This window comes from Hemitrygon akajei, chromosome 22, assembly GCF_048418815.1.
Source record: "Hemitrygon akajei chromosome 22, sHemAka1.3, whole genome shotgun sequence".
Lineage (NCBI taxonomy): Eukaryota > Metazoa > Chordata > Chondrichthyes > Myliobatiformes > Dasyatidae > Hemitrygon > Hemitrygon akajei.
Genome location: NC_133145.1, coordinates 6,028,326 through 6,050,972, shown reverse-complemented (window position 1 = coordinate 6,050,972; position 22,647 = coordinate 6,028,326). Strand labels below are relative to the sequence as shown.

General features: G+C 42.5%; 1 protein-coding gene across 2 annotated transcripts in view; it reads right to left on the bottom strand.

The window, feature by feature from the left end:
• LOC140714946 (transient receptor potential cation channel subfamily V member 6-like) overlaps nt 1-21,166 on the bottom strand; it is a 108,650-nt gene extending 87,484 nt beyond the window's left edge. For both annotated transcript variants that reach the window (XM_073026636.1, XM_073026637.1), the window contains exons 1-2: nt 20,966-21,166; nt 5,626-5,723 (exon numbers count right to left, since the gene is read on the bottom strand). In XM_073026636.1, coding sequence (XP_072882737.1) covers nt 5,626-5,723; nt 20,966-21,096 — 229 coding nt within the window. In that variant the 5' untranslated portion in view covers nt 21,097-21,166. The remainder of the gene's footprint in view (nt 1-5,625; nt 5,724-20,965) is intronic.
• Between the last annotated feature and the right edge of the window lie 1,481 nt (nt 21,167-22,647).

The following is a 22,647-nucleotide window of genomic DNA, read 5'->3' as shown; positions in this document are numbered from 1 at the left end:
GCTGTGCAGCAGCTTTAGTGTCCTATGGACTCGGACCCCAAAATCCCTCTGATCCTCCACACTGCCAAGAGTCTTACTATTAATGCTATATTCTGCCATCATATTTGACCGACCAAAATGAACCACCTCACACTTATCTGGGTTGAACTCCATCTGCCACTTCTCAGCCCAGTTTTGCATCCTATCAATGTCCCACTGTAATCTCTGACAGCCCTCCACAATATCCACAACACCCCCAACCTTTGTGTCATCGGCAAATTTACTAACCCATCCCTCCACTTCCTCATCCAAGTCATTTATAAAAATCACAAAGAGAAGGGGTCCCAGAACAAATCCCTGAGGCACACCACTGGTCACCGGCTCCATGCAAATATGACCTGTCTACAACCACTCTTTGACTTCTGTGGGCAAGCCAGTTCTGGATCCACAAAGCAATGTCCTCTTGGATCCCATGCGTCCTTACTTTCTCAATAAGCCTTGCATGGGGTACCTTATCAAATGCCTTGCTAAAATCCATATACACTACATCTACAGCTCTACCTTTATCAATGTGTTTAGTCACATCCTCAAAAAATTCAATCAGGCTCGTAAGGCATGACCTACCTTTGACAAAGCCATGCTGACTATTTCTAATCATATTATGCCTCTCCAAATGTTCATAAATCCTGCCTCTCGGGATCTTCTCCATCAACTTACCAAACACTGAAGTAAGACTCACTGGTCTATAATTTCCTGGGCTATCCCTACTCCCTTTCTTGAATAAGGGAACAACATCCACAACCCTCCAATCCTTTGGAACCTCTCCTGTCCTCTTTGATGATGCAAAGTTCATCGCCAGACGCTCAGCAATCACTTCCCTCGCTTCTCACAGTAGCCTGGGGTACATCCAGTACGGTCCCAGTGACTTATCCAACTTGATGCTTTCGAAAAGCTCCAGCACATCCCCTTCTTTAATATCTACATGCTCAAGCTTTTCATTCTGCTGCAAGTCATCCCTACAATCGCCAAGATCCTTTTCCGTAGTGAATACTGAAGCAAAGTATTCATTAAGTTCCCCGCCATCTCCTCCAGTTCCATACACACTTTATTCTGTTTAGCTCTCAGCTACAACCATGTTTCAACCATGACCACAACATCATACCTGACAATTTTTAATAGTGCAACAAGATTATCCACCTCATTTGTTATACTCCATGCATTGAGATATAACACCTTGAGTGCTGTATATGCTACCCTTTTTGATTCTGCAGCACTAGTGCACTGATCATGACCATTATTGTTCTTGGCAAGTTTTTCTACAAAAGTGGTTTTCCATTGCCTTTTTCTGGATAGTATCTTTACAAGACAGGTGACCCCAGCCATTATCAATACTCTTCAGAGATTGTCTGCCTGGCGTCAGTGGTCACATAACCAGGACTTGTGAAATGCACCAGCTGCTCATAAGACCATCCACCACCTGCTCTCAAGGCTTCACATGACCCAGACTGAGGGGGCTAAGCAGGTGCTACACCTTGTCCAAGGGTGACCTGCAGACTAGCAGAGGGAAGTAACACCTTACACCTCCTTTGATAGAGACATCTCTCCACACGCTACCCACTGCAGTTCATTACAGACCGCAATAGGGAACTGGAGCTGGAACTGGATGATCATTCTGGAGTTGAGGGGTTGATTGACAAGAATTATAGGGAAGCAGTTATTTCTCAGTTGCAGGACATGGGTAACTGGGTGACCACCAGGAGAGGGAAAGGGTTCCTCTACCACTGTTCACCTCAATAACAAGTACATTGTTTTGGGTACTTCGGGGGGTAAGAGACACCTAGCAGAGGAAACCCAGAGTAGTCAGGTCTCTGGCACTGAATATGGTTCTGTGGCTCAAAAGGAAAGGGGATAGAAGAGATGAGCAGTGGTGATAGGGGATTCACCGGTTAAAGGGAAGAACAGGAGATTCTATGGCAACAATGAGACTCCCAGATGATACATTGCTTCACAGGTGCCAGGGTGAAATGTGTCTCGGATCAAGTCCATAGAATCCTTAAGGGGGAGAGTGAGCAGCCAGAGATTGTTTACATTAGTAACAATGACATAGGCAGGAAGGATGACGAGGTCCTGCAAAGTGATTTCAGGGAATTAGCTGCCAAGTTAAAGGACAGAACTTACAGGGTAGTGATCTGAGGACTTCTACCAGTGCCACATGTTTGTAAGACCAGAGATAGGAAGGTATTGAAGTTACATGTCTAAGGAGATGGTGGAGTAAAGGGGGATTCAGCGCTTTGGGCCTCTGGGCTCTCTTCCAGGAAAGGTGGGACTTGCACAAACTTAATGGCTTGCACCTGGACTGGAACCAGACCACTATCCTTGGGAAAAGTTTTACTAATGCTGCTCTGTGGGTTTAAGCTAGATTTGCAGGTAGATAGGAACCAGAGTGATACATCAGAAAGTGGAGTGGCCATGGGGAAAGTAGAAACTGAAATGCTGAGTATGGTGTTTATCGTTTGCATGATTTGTTTTATTTTTGTTCACTCTCTGCATCTTGGGTGTTTGTTGATCTTTTTTTAATGGGTTATATGACCATAATACCATAAGACATAGGAGCAGAATTTGGCCATTTGACCATCGAGTCTGCTCCAATCATGGCTGATCCTTTTTTTTTCTCCTCCTCAACCCCATTACCCAGCCTTCTCCCCATAATCTTTGGTGCCATGTTCAAACAAGAACCTATCAAGCTCTGCTTTAAATACACTCAACGACCTGGCCTCCACAGCTGCACATGGCAACAAATTCCACAAATTTACCATCCCTGGCTAAAGAAATTTCTCCACATCTCTGTTTTGAATGGATGCCCCTCTATCCTGAGACTGTGCTGTCTTGTACTAGACTCTCTCACTGTGGGAAACATCCTTTCCCACATCTAGTCTGTCTAGGCCTTTCAACATTCAAAAGGCCTTCAAAGGCTTTCAATGAGATCCCCCCCCCCATCCTTCTTAATTCCAGCGAGTACAGACCCAGAGCCATCAAACGTTGCTCATATGATAACCCCCTCATTCCTGGAATCATCCTTGTGAACCTCCTCTGGACCCTCTCCAATGCTATGACATCTCTTCTAAGATGAGGAGCCCAAAACTGTACACAATACTCAAGGTGAGGCCTCATCAATGTCTTATAAAACCTCACATCACATCCCTGCTTTTGGATTTCTTTGTTTTGTGGCTGTCTGTAAGGAGATGAATCTGAAGGTTGTACTTTGGTAATAATTGTACTTTGAACTTTGGCTAATGTTCTGAGTTGCTTATATTTTAATGCAAGCCATATTGTGGGTACAGTAATGAACTCAGAGCATGGATGAACACATGGAATTACATGTTTTAGCCATTAGTGAGACTTAGTGCAAGGGGAGGGGCAGAATTGGCAGCTCAGTGTTTTGGGGTTCCATTGTTTTAGACATAATAAAAGAGCAGGGGTGACATTACTAACTGGGGAAAATGTCACAGCAGCACTCAGGGAGGAAATACTAGTGGACTCATCTACAGAAGTAATGTGGGTGGAACTTAGGAATATGAAAAGATGACCAATTAATGGGAATATATTACAAACATCCCAATATCAGGATTTAGAGGAGCAAATTTGTAGAGAGATAGCAGACAATTACAAGAAAAACAAGGTTGTGATAATAGGAGATTTCAACTTTCCACATATTGACTAGGTCGCTCATATTGTACTGTATAAGGATTGGATGGGATAGCGTTTGTCAAGTGTAATCAGGAAAGTTTCCTTAATCAATATGTAGAGTTCCTAACTAGAGAGGGTGCAATACTGGATCTCCTCTTAGTGAATGAGACAGTACAGGGGACAGATGTATGTTTAGGGAACACTTTGATTCAAGTGATATTAATTCCATCTGTTTCAATATAATAATGAAGAAGGATAGAATTGGTCTGCAAGTTGAGATTCTCAATTGGAGAACGGCCAATTTTGATGGCTTTAGAAGAGATCTGGTAGGTGTGGATTGGGATAGGTTCTGTTCTGGCAAAATGATGCTTGAGAAGTGGCAGGCTTGCAAAAGTCTAATTCTGAGAGTACAGAGTGTATCAGAAATAAAGTCAGAATAAAAGGCAAGGCTAATAGGTTTGGGAACCTTGGTTTTTGACAGATATTAAGGCCCTGGTTAAGAAGAAGAAGGAAGTGCATAGCAAGTATAGGCATCATGAGGTAGCAGACAAGGTGAAAAATAATCTCAAGGACATAATATAGACATATTAAGAGCAAATGGTTAGCAAGCGTCAAAATTGGTACTCTTGAAGAAGTTGTCCAGACAGATCAGTTACAAATAACAAGAAAAAAAAATAATGTGTGATTAATGTAGGATAGTGGAATAGTACAAGTTGATGGTCTGCACAGACGTAGTGGGCTGAAAGGCCGATCCATGCCATATCTTTCAATGACCAATAAGACTTGTCTCTCTCAGGCAACTCTAACACCATCTATATCTTTGGTCTCTACCCAACCAAAGATGTTCCCTTTGTTCTCCAAAGTCCTCTTCATCTTTTTCACACTGAAATATTGACTTTCTGACTTTTCTTACTTCTGCTGAAAGGCTACTGATCTGAAATGTTGACTCTATTTCTGTCTTTACAGACACTACTTAGCCTTCTAAGGATTTCCAGCATTTTCTATTTTCATTCCAGGCAACATTAGAGGTCTCAACAGTCATCCGTCAGACTGGTATGACAGCTGAAAAAGGTGAGCACAGGGGATAGTGTGGAATGAAAGTCATACAATCTTCCAATGTGCATAGAATCAACTGACCAAGAGGATAATCACACACATTTCGGAATGTGAGAGCCTTTTCTGTTTTTCTATTATTCTTGGGGCGGTTCATGTGAAGACCACACTGAACTGTACCTGCGCAAACTATTACTCCTTGAAATTTCAGAAGATCCTCAAGTCTGATAAACATATATGCCCATATTGCTTGCTGCCCCTACTCAAGCACAATGATCAGTTTTTTTTTCATAAAATGAAAAACTGATCATTTTGATAACGCTGCAATCTGGAGATGTGGCATAGATCAATGACCACTACTTGCTTGATCTCAAATCTCCCACTGGCTTGGGAAATCCCTGGCACTGAAATTTCACCCTCCCCCCAGGTGAAGGCATGGTCCAAGTTCAAAACCCAATTGCTGCACTTCAATATCCTTTGATTATCAGATAATATAGTTTAATGTTGCTAGAATGTTAGGAGAATTTTATAGAGACTGTTCAAGCCAAAGAACAAAACAAATATTGCAGCTTAAGGCATCAGGAAGGGAAGTAGAAAGGCAAAGCTCAAGGAAGCATTTCCAGAGCTCCAGCCTTAACAACTAATAGTTGCTGGTGGGGCTGATCCTGCAACTTGTAATCCTGTCTAATAATTCAGTAAAATGGAAGTGGAACTTGGTAGAATGACTCTTCAAACCATCAAAGACTTGCATTTCCACTCCTTTAGTCAGTCCATGGTGTAGATTTGCTAAGCCTTCTGAATGCTCAGTTATTCAAATGCTAATGGAGTAATATAAAGTCAACACTTAGAACAGTGTAGAAAATGCTTAGGAATTCTCTTTCTACATAATAAATTACAGGCTCTCACCTTTCTCAAAAGGATCCACAGTTGGTGACTCCAAGAGTTTTTTAATGGCGCTCACATCATTTACTCTTGCAGCTGAAAACAGAGGTGTCTCAGTGATCCTAAGGGGAGAAAATGGCACAGTGAAGACTTTGGAACATGAGAAACAGAGGCAGGAACACGCCATTTGGTTCCCTCATACCTACTCCACCATTCAGCACCGCTTTTCTGCACTAACTACCTGTCCTTCAGTCCTCTTTATGTCTAGCAAGCTATCAATCTTCATCTTGAATACATTCAGCAACGAAGCTCCTATAGCCCTCTAGAGCAGAAAGTTCAAAAGGCTTACTACCCACTGTGCTAAGAACTTTCTTCACAACTCACAATTCAAAATGGCAAAGGAGGTCTGGTCAAGATGGCGCCAGTGAACAATTCCAGGCGACATCTTCCAGCTACTGTCTTCAATTGTTTCACTTTTTCTCCACCATCTGCTTGTTCTTTTGGTCTTGATCGCATTTTGGAAACTGTTGGAGTCTGTGATGTGCAGTTTGGAGTTTGATTGAATGATCTAACACTCTGCTGGCCCTGGAGAGGACCGAGAGCTCCTCATTGAGAAGACCAGAGACAGGGTGGGGGCCATGATTAACTCCATTTTGAGGCGCTGAGAAAGATTGAAGCATTGAGGCAATTATGAAGGAGGTCAGCAGTTGCTCACCACAGAGGCCACGGGTTGACAGGTTGATAGCTTGGTCAGTGGCGTTCAGAAGGCTGCAGGTCAGCTTGTTCTTCACAGAAGGACTGAGTTCAATTCTGACAGGAGGATATTTTTGAAATTCTAAGATTTATGTAATTATTGGACTGTAGTTTATATTGCTCTCCTGCTGTTTTCTGTGATTTCTTTCTTGTTGTCAATTGGTGGGCTGGGGTCTGAGTGGGCAATATGTTAGTTTTTTGAGAGGGAGGGGTTGAGGATTTGGGTTATGCTTGGGCAATCTTTTTTGTGTGTATGTGTTGGGGGTTTCATATTGTTGTTGCTGTTCTTTTCTGTGAGAAAGGAGACTTGGGGTTTGGTGCTGTTGTCACTGTTCATTTCTGTGAGAGAGGGTTAGGAGTTTGATGTTATTGTCTGTTTTTTTGCAAGGGAGGGGATTGGGGTTTAGGGTTTGATGTTCTAGCCACCATTTTCCATGTGATCTATTAGCTTTTGTGCATGGGAGGGGAAATTGAGGCTTGCAAATTTTGTTTCTTTTTCCTTTTTGTGTGGGGAGTGGTCTGTCCTTTCTCTTTTCTGTATTTCATGGCTATCTAGAGAATATAAATATCAGAGTTGCATTGTATATGCAGACTTTAGCAATAAAATGAACCTTTGAACCTTTTGAACTTTTGAATGGATGACCCCTTGTTATAAGATTATGACCCCAGGTAGACAGCCCTGCTAGTGAAATACCAGAGACCCAATTTACTTACTGTCTTCATAAAACAAATTTGCCTTCTTAAGAATAAAACTATCAACCCTTTGCTGCAGATCTGTCCTTCCTTGGCTAGCAAGAGTAGGAGTGTATACAATATACTAGGTATGGCCTCACGAAAGCCACCTATAATTGCAGCAAGGCATCTGTACTCTTATGCTCTTGCTTCTTAATTACCTCCTGTATGTGTGTGTTAACTTTTAGTGATTCTACTTCAAGGCCCAAGGTTTCAAAGGTACATTTAATATCAGAGGAATGTATACAATATACATCCGCTCATTCACCCGGTATTCAACATACCACAGGCACTCTCTCTCCCTAATAAGGGAGAAAGAAGTGTCTCCGTTTCAATGAGAGAGGACACATAACAAGGTCCAATGTGCTGTGCACTCAGAGATGCTCTTCTGCACACCACTGTTGTAAGATAGATAGATAGATAGATAGATACTTTATTCATCCCCATGGGGAAATTCAACTTTTTTCCAATGTCCCATACACTTGTTGTAGCAAAACTAATTACATACAATACTTAACTCAGTAAAAAAATAAGTAATGCATGGTTACTTGAGTTACTGTCACCTTCCTATCAGCTTAAACCAGTCCACCCATTCTTCTCTGATGTGTTTTTGTCCTCGGAACTACTGTTCATTGGATGTTTTATCTTTTTTTGCACCATTCTCTATAAACTCTAGAGACAGTTGTGTGTGAAAATCCCAGGAGATCAGCAGTTTGAGATATTCAAATCTAACCCATCTGGCACCAACAGTCAAAGTTACTTAGATCACATTTCTTCCACATTCTGATGTTTGATCTGGACAACAACTGAACTTCTTGACCACGTCTGTATGCTTTCATGCATTGAGTTGCTGCCACCTGATTGGCTGATTAAATATTAAGTACACCTGCATTAACAAGCAGGTGTACTTAACAAAGTGACCACTGAATGTAAATGTTCATACCATCAGGTTGGAGGCTACCCAGATGGAATATAGGGTGTTGCTCCTCCAATCTGACTTTGGCCTCATTACGACAGTAGAGGAAGCCATGAACTGACATGTCAATATCATATTCAGCACATCATTGTCCACAAAAGGAACCTACCCCTAGGTACATATTTCCTTCTCCTACCCACTCCACTTTCATAGAAGTCATTCTCTACATGATTCGCTTGCTCACTATTCCCTCCTTGCTGATTCCCCTCCTGGCATTTATCCCTGCATTCAGAGCCCTAAACATTCTTCCAAGTGACACTTCACCTGCAAGTCTGTTGGAATCATCCATATCTGGTGCTCACACTGCAGCCTCCCCTATATCAGCATGACCCGATGCAGATTGGGAAACATCTTTGTCGAGCTCCTTCACTCTGACCATCGCAAAAGACAGGATCTTCCAGTGACTATCCATTTCGATTTGATTTCCCATTCCCATTGTGAAATGCCTGTCAAACTTTGCTCTCAGTGTCAGTAAGACAAAAAAGCTGATTGTGGACTTCAGGAAAGGTAATCCCTCACAGAGGGATCAGAAATAGAGAGAGTGATCAGTTTCAAGCTCCTGGGAGTCAAGATCTCTGAGGACCTAACCTAGTCCCAACACATCAATGCAGTTATAAAGAAGGTAAGACAGCGACTTTACTTCATTAGGAGTTTGAAAAGATTTGGCATGTCAACAAATACACTCAAAAACTTCTATAGGTGTACTGTGGAGAGCATTCTGACAGGCTGCATCACTGGTATGGGGGGTGGTGGGGTCTACTGCATAAGACCGAAAGAAGCAGCATAGAGTTGTAAATTTAGTCAGCTCCATTTTGGGTACCAGCCTACAAAGTACCCAGGACATCTTCAAGGAACAGTGTCTCAGAAAGGCAGCGTCCATTATTAAGGACCTACAGCACCCAGAACATGCCCTTTTCTCACTGTTACCATCAGGTAGGAGGTACAGCAGCCTGAAGGCACACACTCAGCGATTCAGGAACAGCTTCTTCCCCTCTGCCATCCGATTCCTAAATGGACGTTGAACTTGTGAACACTACCTCATTTTTTTAATATGTATTATTTCTGGGGATTGTTGCACTATTTTTAATCTATTCAATATACGTACAATGTAATTGATTTACTTATTTTCTTTCCTCTTCTTTGATATTATGTATTGCATTGAACTGCTGCTGCTAAATTAATCACAACACATGCCAGTAATAATAAACCTGATTCTGATACTCATTCTGAAAGGCCACCTGTAATGGCATGTTGAGGCCAAACTCAGATTGGAAGAGAAACATCTCATATTCCATTTGAGTAGCCTCCAAAATGATGGCACGAATATTGATTTCTCTAACTTCCAGTAATAGGAATTGTCGATATCTGAGGTCAAAACCTTGCATTAGGACTCAACACAACACTGACAATTCCCTTCTCCCACAGATGCTGCTCGATCCACTGAAGTTTCTCTCTATTTTCTCTCTATTTTGAGTACCGTCCTGTTTTGTGAAAACAAATAGAGTTTATGGAATGCCCTTTTAACTGCAAGTCTTTCTTTTAAATTTTGAGTAAAATGACTAAGCAGCAGGTAGCTGCTGCCTCAGGGTTCAATCTTGACCTCTGGTGCTTTCTTTGTGGAGTTTGCATGATCCCACTGTTCCTGTGTCGGTTTACTCTGTGTGCTCAAGTTTCCTCCACCAGCACAAAGACATGCTGGTAGGTTAATTTTCCACTGTAAATTATCCCTCAGTGCAAATAAGAGGCAAAAGAATCCAAGGAGTGTTGATGGGTGTTGGGTCAGAAAATGTTGCAAAGATGTAGGGAAATGTTACGAGGGAGAATGGCATTGGTGGATTTGCTCTGCTGGAAACTGGCATGGCTACTGTTATGTTTTATAACTCCAAAGTATAAACCTAATTTAAAGGAAAAGACAGAGAGTCCGAAATGTGAGTCTAAATTAGGTTTTTACTTTAAGTGAGGTGTGCATATATCACGTGGTGGTGTGATGATGTATGCCATTTATGAACTTCTACAGATAACCTGCAATCAATTACGTAAATGAACAATGCTTAATCAAACAATATACTTACAATATTACTCAACAATTACCAAAATATTAAACATAAAACACTCCTCCCTGCTTAGCTATAAACTCCATGTCAATAGAGAATGTAACCCAACTACTTACATAATATACTAAATAATACGACTATTATACAGACATCTACTGCATAGTAGGTTTTAAATTGTCCCATTCAGACCTAAAGATTTTAATTGTTGTGGAAGCTTTATTACTCTTCTGGGATAATATCTTTCCCGACAAGGGGGTTCCCTCTGCTTGGCAGGTGAGATTTGTGGCTGTGAAACAATATCAAGTTCTGGGGCCTCCTCCATGGTGGTTGTTGGAGTTGTCTCTGGGGCAGGACAATGCAGGCCATTCCCAGGGATGAAAAGGCACTGCTCTTGACATCATCTCCACATGTTGACATCCCGAACAGTGCATGGCAAGCTGCTCTATCTGCTGATCTATCCCAGGCCACCAGGCAAAGCTTCAAGCCAATGCCTTCATTTTGACCATGCCTAAATGGCCAGCATGTTGCTCCTCTAACACTTTAGCTCTCAACTTGGATGATACAACTCTCAATTCCCACATAAGACGACCTTCATCAAGGACAAGTTCATCCCAATGTGATAAAAATGGGGGAAATGGTATTTTTGCTGCACATTTCAGTCATTATGGGTGACCATGTAGGCCTGAAACAGATAGGGTCTTTGCTAGTTTCCATTTGGATCATCTCTGGTGTAATAGGGAGAAATTCAATTTGTGTTAGGGAGAAAACGTCAAGAAGAGTGCCCTCTTTTGTAAATTTTTCAGGTATTTTGTTTTCCAAGGGTTAACTGGACATCCTCCAGCATTTCCATGATTAATTGTCCTCCTGAATTTGTTCTTTTAATTGTGTCCTTCAAGAAACAGAGCCCATCTCTGTATTCATGCTGCTACTGTTAATGAAGCATCCTTCTGTGGAATGAAAATAAACACTAGTGGTTGATGATCAGTAATGAGGGTAAACTCTCTCTCATACAAGTACTGGTTGAAACGTTTTACACCCCAAACCAGACTCAAGGCCTTCCTGTCAATATGCGTAATGTTTCTCTGCAGTGGTAAGGCAACATGATGCAAAGACTATGGGGCAGTCATTGCCATTATTCATAACATGTGACCTAATTGTATCTGTGCCATAAGGCAAGGCGTCACAGGCAAGCTTCTCCAGATTATGCGGATCATAATGTGTGAGTACAGTGTCTAACATCGCCTTTTTGAAGCTAGATGCCTCACACTGCTTTGTCCATTGCCATTTCTTCCTGAACTGAGTTCAAGTGCTGAAGCACAGTAGCCAGGTTTAACAGGAACCTGCCGTAGTAATTGACAAATCCTTAAAAGGACTGCAACTGTGACACGTCCTTTGGTCTTGTGGTATCCACCATTGCTTGAAATTTCTCAGCACACTTGTGTAATTCTTGTGCATCAATGGTGTGACCACAATATGTGATGCTTGGTTTAAAACATTCACACTTGTTGTGTGAACATGCTCTGAGCCCATAATCTTCTAACTTTTTTCACAGTCTTTTGAGATTTTGGAAATGCTCCTTGTCTTCCTTACCAGTAACAATGTTGTTATCCAGGTAACACTGAGTGCCTGGGCAGCCTTACAGCACCTGGTCCTTAGCTTTTTGCCAGAATGAGAGTTTAGATGATACTCCGAAAATAAGCCTTACTATAATGATAGAGCCCATTGTGAATGTTTATGGTGAGAAATTCTTTGGACTCTTCTTCCACCTCCATCTGTAGGCCTCCACTTTACTGAAGATGTCCTCTATCCTGGGCAGAAAATATTGATCTACTTTCAGTACTGGGTTAATAGTGAGCTTAAAGTCACCATAGATCCTGACAGACCCATTCTTCTTGGTTATTGGGACACTGGCATTTCCATGGGTTCCACTCAACCTTTAGAGTACTTGAATTAATCAGTTCATGTGCTCTAGAAACTTTGGAGCCCAGTCCTCCCCAGCTCCCTGTACAAGCCAGAAGGGCTCATTGCAGTTATGGATGTTATTCCCACAGGAGTTATCTTTTCTACAGTATAGGTTCTTAGTAGAATATTCACCATCCTCTGGCTAAAGTGGTTTCTCCACAGCTCTGTTTTAAGTGGACACCCCTCTATCATGAGGCTGTGCCCTCTTGTCCTCAACTCTCCCACCATGGTAAACACCCTTTCCATATCTACTCTGTCTAGGTATTTCAACATTCAAATGATTTCAATGAGTTCCCCCCTCAATCTTCTAAATTCCAGTGAGTACAGACCCAGAGCTATCAAACATTCCTCGTACTATAACCCTTTCAGTCCCAGAACCATCCTTCTGAACCTCCTCTGAACCCTCTCCAATGGCAGCAAAGCTTTTCTTAGATGAGGAGACCAAAACTGTTCACAATACTCAAGGTGAGACCTCAGCAATGCTTTATAAAGCCTCAGCATCACATCCCTGTTCTTGTATTCTAGACCTTTTGAAATGAATGCTAACATTGCATTTGCCTTCCTCACCACAGACTCTACCTGCAGATTAACCTTTAGGGGATTCTCAGAGTTTTGGATTTCTCCCCATTTAGAAATTAGTTTGCACATTTATTTCTTCTACCAAAATGTATGAACATGCATTTTTCAACATTGTATTTCATTTGCCACTTCTTGCCCATTCTCCTAATCTTTCTAAGTCCTTCTGCAGCCTACCTATTTCCTCAACATGACCTAGCCCTCCACCAATCTTCATATCATCTGCAAACTTGCCAATAAAGCCATCTATTCCATCAACTAAATCATTGATATACAGCATAAAAAGCAGTCCCAACACTGAATCCTACGGAACACCACTATTCACTGGCAGCCAACCAGAAAAGGAATCTTTTATTCCCATTCGCTGCCTCCTACTGATCAGCCAATGCTCTGACCATGCCAGCAACTTTCCTGTAATACCATGGGCTCTAAACTTAGTAAGCAGACTCATTTGTGGCACCTAGTCAAAGGCTTTCTGAAAGTCTAAATGTACAACTCACTTCTTTCCCTTTATCTGGAGGAATTTAAGGTGGGGGTTATATGGAAGGCAGGGTTTAAGGGTTGGCACAACATTGTGGGCTGAAGGGCCTGTACTGTGCTGTACTATTCTATGTCCTATGTTCTATCTATCCTACTCGTAATCGCCTCAAAGAATTCCAACAGGTTCGTCAGGCAAGATTTTCCCTTAAAGAAACCATGCTGACTTTTTCTTATCTTGTCCTGTGTTACCAAGTATTCCATAACCTCATCCTTAACAATTGACTCCAATATCTTCCCAACCACTGAGGTCACGCTAACTGGTCTATACTTTCCTTTCTGCTGCCTTCCTCCTTTCTTAAAAAATGGAGTGACATTTGCAATTTTTCAGTCCTCTGGCACAATGCCAGTGTCCAATGATTTTTGAAAGATTATTACTATTACCTCCACAATCTCTACTGCTACCTCTTTCAGAACCCTAGGGTGAAGTTCTTCTGGTCCAGGTGACTTATGTACCCTTAGGTCTTTCAGCTTTTTGAGCACCTTCTCCCTTGTAATAGTAACTGCACTCACTTCTCTTCCCTCACACCCTTCAACATCTGGCACACTGCTAATGTCTTCCACTGTAAAGAAGGATGCAAAATACTCAGTTAGTTCATCTGCCATCTCCTTGTCCCCCATTATTACTTCTCCAGCCTCATTTTCTAGCAGTCCTTTATCCACTCTCATCTCTTTTTTTTTTACATATTTGAAAAAGCTTTTACTATCCACTTCAATATTGTTTGCTAGCTTGCTTTTCATATTTCATCTTTTCCCTCCTAATGAATTTTAGTTGCTTTCTGTAGGTTTTTAAAAGCTTCCCAGTCCTAAATCTTCTCACTGATTTTTGCTTTGCTGTATGCCCTATCTTTTGCTTTTACATTAGCTTTGACTTCCCTTGTTAGCCACAGTTGTACTATTTTGCCATTTCACTATTTCTTCATTCTTGGAATACATCTATTCTGCACCTTTCTCATTTTTGCCAGAAACTCATGCCATTGCTATTCTGATGTCACCCCTGCCAACATCTCCTTCCAATTTATTTTGGCCTTTATTTTTATTTTTTATAATTTCTTTTACTCAACTGAAATACTGCTACATCAAACTTTACTTTCTCCCTATCAAATTTCAAGTTGAACTCCATCATATTGTGATCACTGCCTCCTAAGGTTTCTTTTACATTAAGCTCCCTAATCACCCAGTCCAATATAACTACTCCCCTAGAAGGATCAATGACAAACTGCTCTAAAAAGCCATCTCTTAGGCATTCAAAAAACTCACTCTCTTGGGATCTATTTCCAGTCTGATTTTCCCAATCGATCTGCATATTGAAATCTCCCATGACGATCATAACATTGCCCTTTTGACATGCCTTTCCATTTCCTGTTGTAATCAGTGGTCCACATCCCAACTTCTGTTGCGAGCCCTGTATATAACTGCCATCAGAGTCCTTCTACTCTTGCAGTTTCTTAACTCAACCCACAAGGATTCAATATCTTCTGATCTTATGTCACATCTTTCTACTGATTTAATTCCATTCTTTACCAGCGGAGCCAGAACACCCCTTCTGCTTACCCTCCTATCCCTCAGATACATGTAACCATGAACATTTAGCTCCACTACAACCATCCTTCAGCCAGGATTCAGTGATAGCCACAACTACAAACATGACAATTTGTAATAGTGCAGCAATTTGTTATTTGTTATACTCCGTGCAGTGAGATACAACACTTTGAATACTGTATTTGCTAGCTTTTTGATTCTGCATGCCGAATGCACTGATATTCATCATGCTGGCTGCAATTATCTCCTATCATCTGCCTGCCCTTCCTGACAGTCTGACTGCTTGCTATCTTTGCTTTGTTACCATCTATCCTATCCAGGTCCTTACATTCTGGTTCCCACCCCCCAGCCAGATTAGTTTAAACCCTCCCAACAGGTCAAACAAACCTGCCCACAAGAATATTGGTCCCCCTTGGATTCAGGTACAACCCATCACTTTTGAACAGGTCATACCTCCCACAGAAGAGATCCCAATGATCCAAGAACCTGAAGCCCTGCCCCCTGCACCAGCTTCTAGGCCACTCATTAATCTGCTAAACCATCCTGCTTCTACCCTTACTGGCACATAGCACAGGCAGCAATCCAGAAATTACTATGCGGAAGATCCTGCTTCTCAGCTTTCTGCCTTTCAGAAATCTTTCAGGATTTCTTTGCTTTTCCTTCCTATGTCAGTGATACCAAGACATTTGGCTGCTCACCCTCCCTCCTCAAAATATTGAGGACACAATCCAAGACACCCCTGACCCTGACACCTTGGAGGCAGCATACCACCCAGGTGTCCTCTTCACATCCACAGAATCTCCTGTCTGCTCCTTGAATGTTGGGTCTCCTATCACTATCACTTCCCTCTTCTCCCTCTTTCCCTTTTGCACCACGGACTTATGCCAGTAATTTGGTCTCCATGGCAGTTCCTGGAATGTCATCTCCCACAACAGTATCCAAAACGATACACTTATTATTGAAAGGAATGGCCACGGGTTGCTCTGTGCTAACTGCCTAGTTATATTACTCTTTCTCCTAACAGTCACCCAGCCTCCTGCAACTTCGGGGTGACTTCCCTGTAACTCTGATTGATTATCTCTCACTCTCCCGTACAGGCTGAAGGTCATCCCACTCCTGCTCCAGATCCCTAACACGGTCTTCAAGGAGCTGCAGCTAGATGCACTTCACACAGATGTAGTTCCCTGGGAGACTCTAACATATGGCATGAAGAACACACAACAGCCATTTAGAACCATAGAATCATAGAACATTACAGCACAGAAACAGGCCTTTTGGCCCTTCTTGGCTGTGCCAAACCATTTTTCTGCCTAGTCCCACTGACCTGCACCTTGGCCCATATCCCTCCATACACCTCTTATCCAGGTACCTGTCCAAGTTTTTCTTAAATGTTAAAAGTGAGCCCGCACTTACAACTTCATCTGGCAGCTCATTCCACACTCCCACCACTTTCTGTGTGAAGAAGCACCCCCTCCCCCAATGTTCCCTTTAAACTTTTCCCCCTTCACCCTTAACCCATGTCCTCTGGTTTTTTTCTCCCCAGCCTCAGTGGAAAGAGCCTGCTTTCATTCACTCTATCTATACCCATCATAATTTTATATATCTCTATCAAGTCTCTCCTCATTCTTCTACACTCCAGAGAATAAAGATCTAACCTATTCAACCTTTCTCTGTAACTCAGTTTCTCAAGACCTGGCAACATCCTTGTAAACCTTCTCTGCACTTTTTCAACCTCATTAATATCCTTCCTGTAATTCGGTGACCAAAACTGCACACAATACTCCAAATTCAGCCTCACCAATGCCTTATACAACCTCACCATAACATTCCAACTCTTATACTCAATACTTTGATTTATAGAAGCCAATGTAGCAAAAGCTCTATTTACTACCCTATCTACCTGTGACACCACTTTTAGGGAATTTTGTATCTGTATTCCTAGATCCCTCTATTCTACTGCACTCCTCAGTGCCCTACCATTTACCTTGTATGTTCTACCTTGGTTTTTCCTTCCTAAGTGCAATACCTCACACTTGTCTGTATTAAACTCCATCTGCCATTTTTCAGCCCATTTTTCCAGCTGGTCCAAATCCCTCTGCAAGCTTTGAAAACCTTCCTCACTGTCCACTACACCTCCAATCTTTGTATCATCAGCAAATTTGCTGATTCAATTTACCACATTATCATCCAGATCATTTAATATAGATGACAAATAACAATGGACCCAGCACTGATCCCTGTGGCACACCACTAGTAACAGGCCTCCACTCAGTGAAGCAATCCTCCACTACCATTCTCTGACTTCTCCCACTGACCCACTGCCTAATCCAATTTACTACCTCACCATGTATACCTAGCGGCTGAATCTTCCTAACTAACCTCGCATGCAGGACCTTGTCAAAGGCCTTACTGAAATCCATGTAGACAACATCCACTGCCTTCCCTTCATCCACTTTCCTTGTAACCTCCTCGAAAAACTCTAATCGATTTGTTAAACATGACCTACCATGCACAAAGCTGTGTTGACTCTCCCTGATAAGTCCCTGTCCATCCAAATACTTGTAGATCCTATCTCTTAGTACTCCTTCCAATAATTTACCTACTACGGACGTCAAACTTACCAGCCTATAATTTCCCGGATTACATTTTGAGCCTTTTTTAAACAACGGAACAACATGAGCTCTCCTCCAATCCTCCGGCACCTCACCCGTAGATACCGACATTTTAAATATATCTGCCAGGGCCCTTGCAATTTCAACACTAGTCTCCTTCAAGGTCCAAGGGAATACCCTGTCAGGTCCTGGGGATTTATCTGCTCTGACTTGCCTCAAGATAGCAAGCATCTCCTCCTCTTCAATCTGTATAGGTTCCATGACCTCACTGCTTGCTTGCCTTATTTCCATTGACTCCATGCCATTTTCCTTAGTAAATACAGACGCAAAAATCCCACGTAAGATCTCCCCCATTTCTTTTGGTTCCATACATAGCCGACCACTCTGATCTTCAAGAGGACTAATTTTATCCCTTACTATCCTTTTGGTCTTAATATACCTGTAGAAGCTCTTTGGATTATCCTTCACCTTAACTGCCAAAGCTACCTGATGTCTTCTTTAAGCCCTCCTGATTTCTTTTTTAAGTATTTTTTGCACTTTTTATACCCTCAAGTACCTTATTTGCTCCGTTTCCTATACATGTCATACATTTCTCTCTTCTTCTTTATCAGTGTTCCAACATCCCTAGAGAACCAAGGTTCCTTATTCTTATTCACTTTGCCTTTAATCCTGACAGGAACATACAAACTCTGCACTCTCAAAATTTCTCCTTTGAAGGCCTTCCACTTACCAACGACATCCTTGCCAGAGAACAACCTGTCCCAATCCATGCTTTTTAGATCCTTTCTCATTTCTTCAAATTTGACCTTTTTCCAGTTTAGATCCTCAACCCGAGGACCAGATCTATCTTTATCCATGATCAAGTTGAAACTAATGGTTTTATGATCACTGGAACCAAAGTGTTCCCCTACACACACTTCCATCACCAGTCCTAACTTGTTTCCTAATTGGAGATCTAATATCGTATCCTCTCTAGTCGGTACCTCTATATATTGATTTAGAAAGCTTTCCTGAACACATTTTACAAGCTCTAACTCATCTAGACCTTTAACAGTATGGGAGTCACAATCAATATGTGGAAAATTAAAATCCCCTACTATCACAACTTTCTGTCTCCTGCAGTTGTCTGTTATCTCTCTGCAGATTTGCTCCTCCAATTCTCACTGACTATTGGGTGGTCTATAATACAACTCCATTAATGTGGTCATACCTTTCCTGTGTTATGACCCCAGCCCCCTCCTTTGTGAGATTCGCAAGAGCCCTAGTCAAGGGGGGGTCAAATGACCCAAGAGAGAGAGGGAGACGTGCTGAAGACCACGTACCCCCGGGAAGCAGAATAAAGCGACTCTGGCTATTGTCTCATGAAGACCACGTGTAAAGCCCTCGGGCAAAGTGGGCTGGTTGCTCAACAAGACAAAAGCCTCGGACATAGCCATTGTCTTGGGAGACACCTTTGTGGGATAAGGAACTGGCCTACGTGCAAAATCTCAGGGCAATGTGTGATGGGGGAAGGATTGCCTCGCCCCCCCCCCCCACCCTGATGGACATCTACAACCCTGGCAGTCCAGATAAAAGGTGGGCTGCCGAGGCGGGGCGCCAGACGCACCAGAAGATACGCGAGAATTCTTGCGACAGCGTTTTGAGAGCGACAGCCGGTGGTGGGGTTCGTGTGCGTCTTTTCCTTGCCTGGGATTGGCAACCTCACCACGGAAGAACAGCCTAGCTACAGGGGAAGCCATAGATGAGAGTCCATTCCCCAACGAGACTTCCGACTACCTCCTACAAGTTGGAAAACCTGTCGGGTAAATGTTTCATTCTCTCTCTCTCTTTCTAAGAAAAGTGCACCAACGCGACACCACGACAACGGCAGCTGGTGGAACTGCAGTGACCGCAAAGACTTTTAGATATCCAGCAAACAATATATATCTACATTACCCCTAGACAACTGTAGAGCTTATTTCTGATTGATTATTACTATACCTGTGCTTTAGATTGAGTTGTGACGACGTACATGATCTGAATGTTTTGTATTAACCATGCGTTTGTGCCCCTTTATAAATAAAAACGTTTGAAAATAGTAGTATCAGACTTCAGTGGACCCATCTATCTTTACTGATAAGTCACCCGGTTACTGGGGAACGTAACACCTGTTTCTCAGCTCCACCCATATGGCCTTGATAGACAAGCCCTCTAATTTGTCCTGCCTGTAACATTTTCCCTGACTAGCAATGCTAGTCCTTTCATCCCTCAGCCTCTATCACGTCTGAAACATCGGAACCTTGGAACATTAAGCTGCTAAATGGTTTACTATACTATTTACTATACTAGGTACAGTAAGAGAAAAAAAAGGGAATCTTAACATAAACTTACCCAGAGGTAATGCCTCTTTCGAGCTGAAGCCTCCTTAGGGCCAAAGCCTGACACCTACTCTCACCACTGGCCTACTCCCAACAATGGCCACCCCACTTATCCCTTCTGTACTTTTAAACAAGCGCCGCCAACCCGCAAGAAACCTCATTGATGTGGCCTGCTCCTGCCATTGCTTGGGCTGTCAGAATGAGCCTGAATGCCCATGGATTCACCACTGTGGCCTGTTCCCTCCACTGATTGGGCCATCAGTTCTTGTAACATGGGTGGCTGCTAAATATCAGCTATGTGCTTGGCAGAGTGAGGCCATGGGCCAGCAGCAAAAGGGAAACAAGACAACTGAAGAACAAACACTGCCCTAAAGCAAATGTACAGTATCCTCAAGTGTGGACCTCCTTCTTCCCCCCCCCCACCCCCATCATGCACACAATTATGTTACAGAGTACATTGAAAGCAGAGGTTCTTGTTTAGTAAGGACATCAAAGGTTACCAGGAGATGAAGGGAGGGATAATAAACCAGAAAATCAGCAAATCAGCCATAATCAAATGGCATGAGCAAATAGATTCAATGGTCTTATGCTCTTATGTCACCTAACACAAGCTTCAACCATACACTATCCTATTAGGACCCCTCAATGCATCCTGCCATATCAGGTAGCCATCCTATTACATACAGTACCTATATAATGACACATACTCATGCTTCACTGTTATCCTGTTATCCCATTATAGAACACCATCCCATTATAGAACATCTATGACAAAACCTTCCATTATGCATCCCCTAATTACACATATCCCTGTTGCAAGGCTTCCACTAACATACTCACATTGCGAACAGCTCTTGCTAGATATATGTTGAAAGTCTCCTAGGGCAGTCATTCAGTTTGATAATGCCCTTCAAACAAAGCAGTGCCCCAAATTTGGTACAAACTCACCGTTGGACCATCACTACTCACCACCTCAGGATGTCGGTCATCAGTTCACCTAGGATTTTTCAATTTAGAAATAGAGCAATGTACTGTGTAAGGACTTTTGCTGGGAACTCAGGGAGACAAACTGCTGGTTGGACTCCAAAGGTGTCACTATTTACCAAATGTGAGCTTGGCCACCATCCATTGAGCTATCACAGATAGTTGTCTGCATTTGGTGTCTAGCTTTGCCCCATTTCCAGCAGCAATTGAAACTATAGACACTGTAAGATTTCAGACCCTCTCTCATGCACAGGGAAAGAATCAGTGTTTAGCTCTCACCTCTTCTGCTGTCGCCCATGAAGTTTGCTGATTCGCTCCTCCCATGCAATCTCCGGTTGGAGTTTCAACATGAGCTTGTTGACCCAGCAGGAGACGGACCACTTTCCGCTTTCTGAGAGAAATCCCAACATCTTTGCTGGTTACCACCAACTCTTCTGTTATAACCCAGAATGAATGATTGTTGGGAGACACTAAAGGAAAAGGGTCCTCGATTCCCAAAGAATCCCTTTAAGTCATCAATGTCCTTGAAGTTGGCAAGAATTTCCTGTGAACCTTCTCCTGTGCAGGACCCACATACACTCTGGTCGAGACTCGTACTGCATTCACTTCATGATTTAACCCTTTGTTATCCACTGGACAATGAAAAAAACAGAGAAAGGTGATACTTGCCACATGCAGAAAATGAGGCTTCATGCAAAGTGAAGGTCAAGAGGGGCTATACAGTTTGAGATGAGGGAGTACCTCTCTCTGTCCTGTGCTTATTCGAAGACAGGTTTGCAAAGCCCCTTTAAGAAAACACTGAAGAAGTTTGTAAGACAGCAGCTGACTTGTGATGGCCACTCCTACTGAAAATGTAGTCACAACAGCCAGGAGATTTTTTTTTGCTTTTGGCAAACTATGATGTTGCAGAGTGATTAGTTGGCAAGGGAATGAGGGTCAAGTGTAGATCTCACAGTTTTCACTGGGCTACAGTATATCACAAGATGACAAGACTCCCAATGACAAATACAAACAATCAGTTAGATAGATAGATAGATACTTTATTCATCCCCATGGGGAAATTCAACATTTTTTCCAATGTCCCATACACTTGTTGTAGCAAAACTAATTACATACAATACTTAACTCAGTAAAAATATGATATGCATCTAAATCACTCTCTCAAAAAGCATTAATAATAGCTTTTAAAAAGTTCTTAAGTAGTTTACTTAAATACATTAAATACAATCAACCCCGGCACTTTAACATATCTTACTCCTGGCGGTTGAATTGTAAAGCCTAATGGCATTGGGGAGTATTGACCTCTTCATCCTGTCTGAGGAGCATTGCATCGATAGCAACCTGTCGCTGAAACTGCTTCTCTGTCTCTGGATGGTGCTATGTAGAGGATGTTCAGGGTTTTCCATAATTGACCGTAGCCTACTCAGCGCCCTTCGCTCAGCTACCGATGTTATACTCTCCAGTACTTTGCCCACGACAGAGCCCGCCTTCCTTACCAGCTTATTAAGACGTGAGGCGTCCCTCTTCTTAATGCTGCCTCTCCAACACGCCACCACAAAGAAGAGGGCGCTCTCCACAACTGACCTATAGAACATCTTCAGCATCTCACTACAGACATTGAATGACGCCAACCTTCTAAGGAAGTACAGTCGACTCTGTGCCTTCCTGCACAAGGCATCTGTGTTGGCAGTCCAGTCTAGCTTCTCGTCTAACTGTACTCCCAGATACTTGTAGGTCTTAACCTGCTCCACACATTCTCCATTAATGATCACTGGCTCCATATGAGGCCTAGATCTCCTAAAGTCCACCACCATCTCCTTGGTCTTGGTGATATTGAGACGCAGGTAGTTTGAGTTGCACCATATCACAAAGTCCTGTATCAGTTTCCTATACTCCTCCTCCTGTCCATTCCTGACACACCCCACTATGGCTGTGTCATCAGCGAACTTCTGCACATGGCA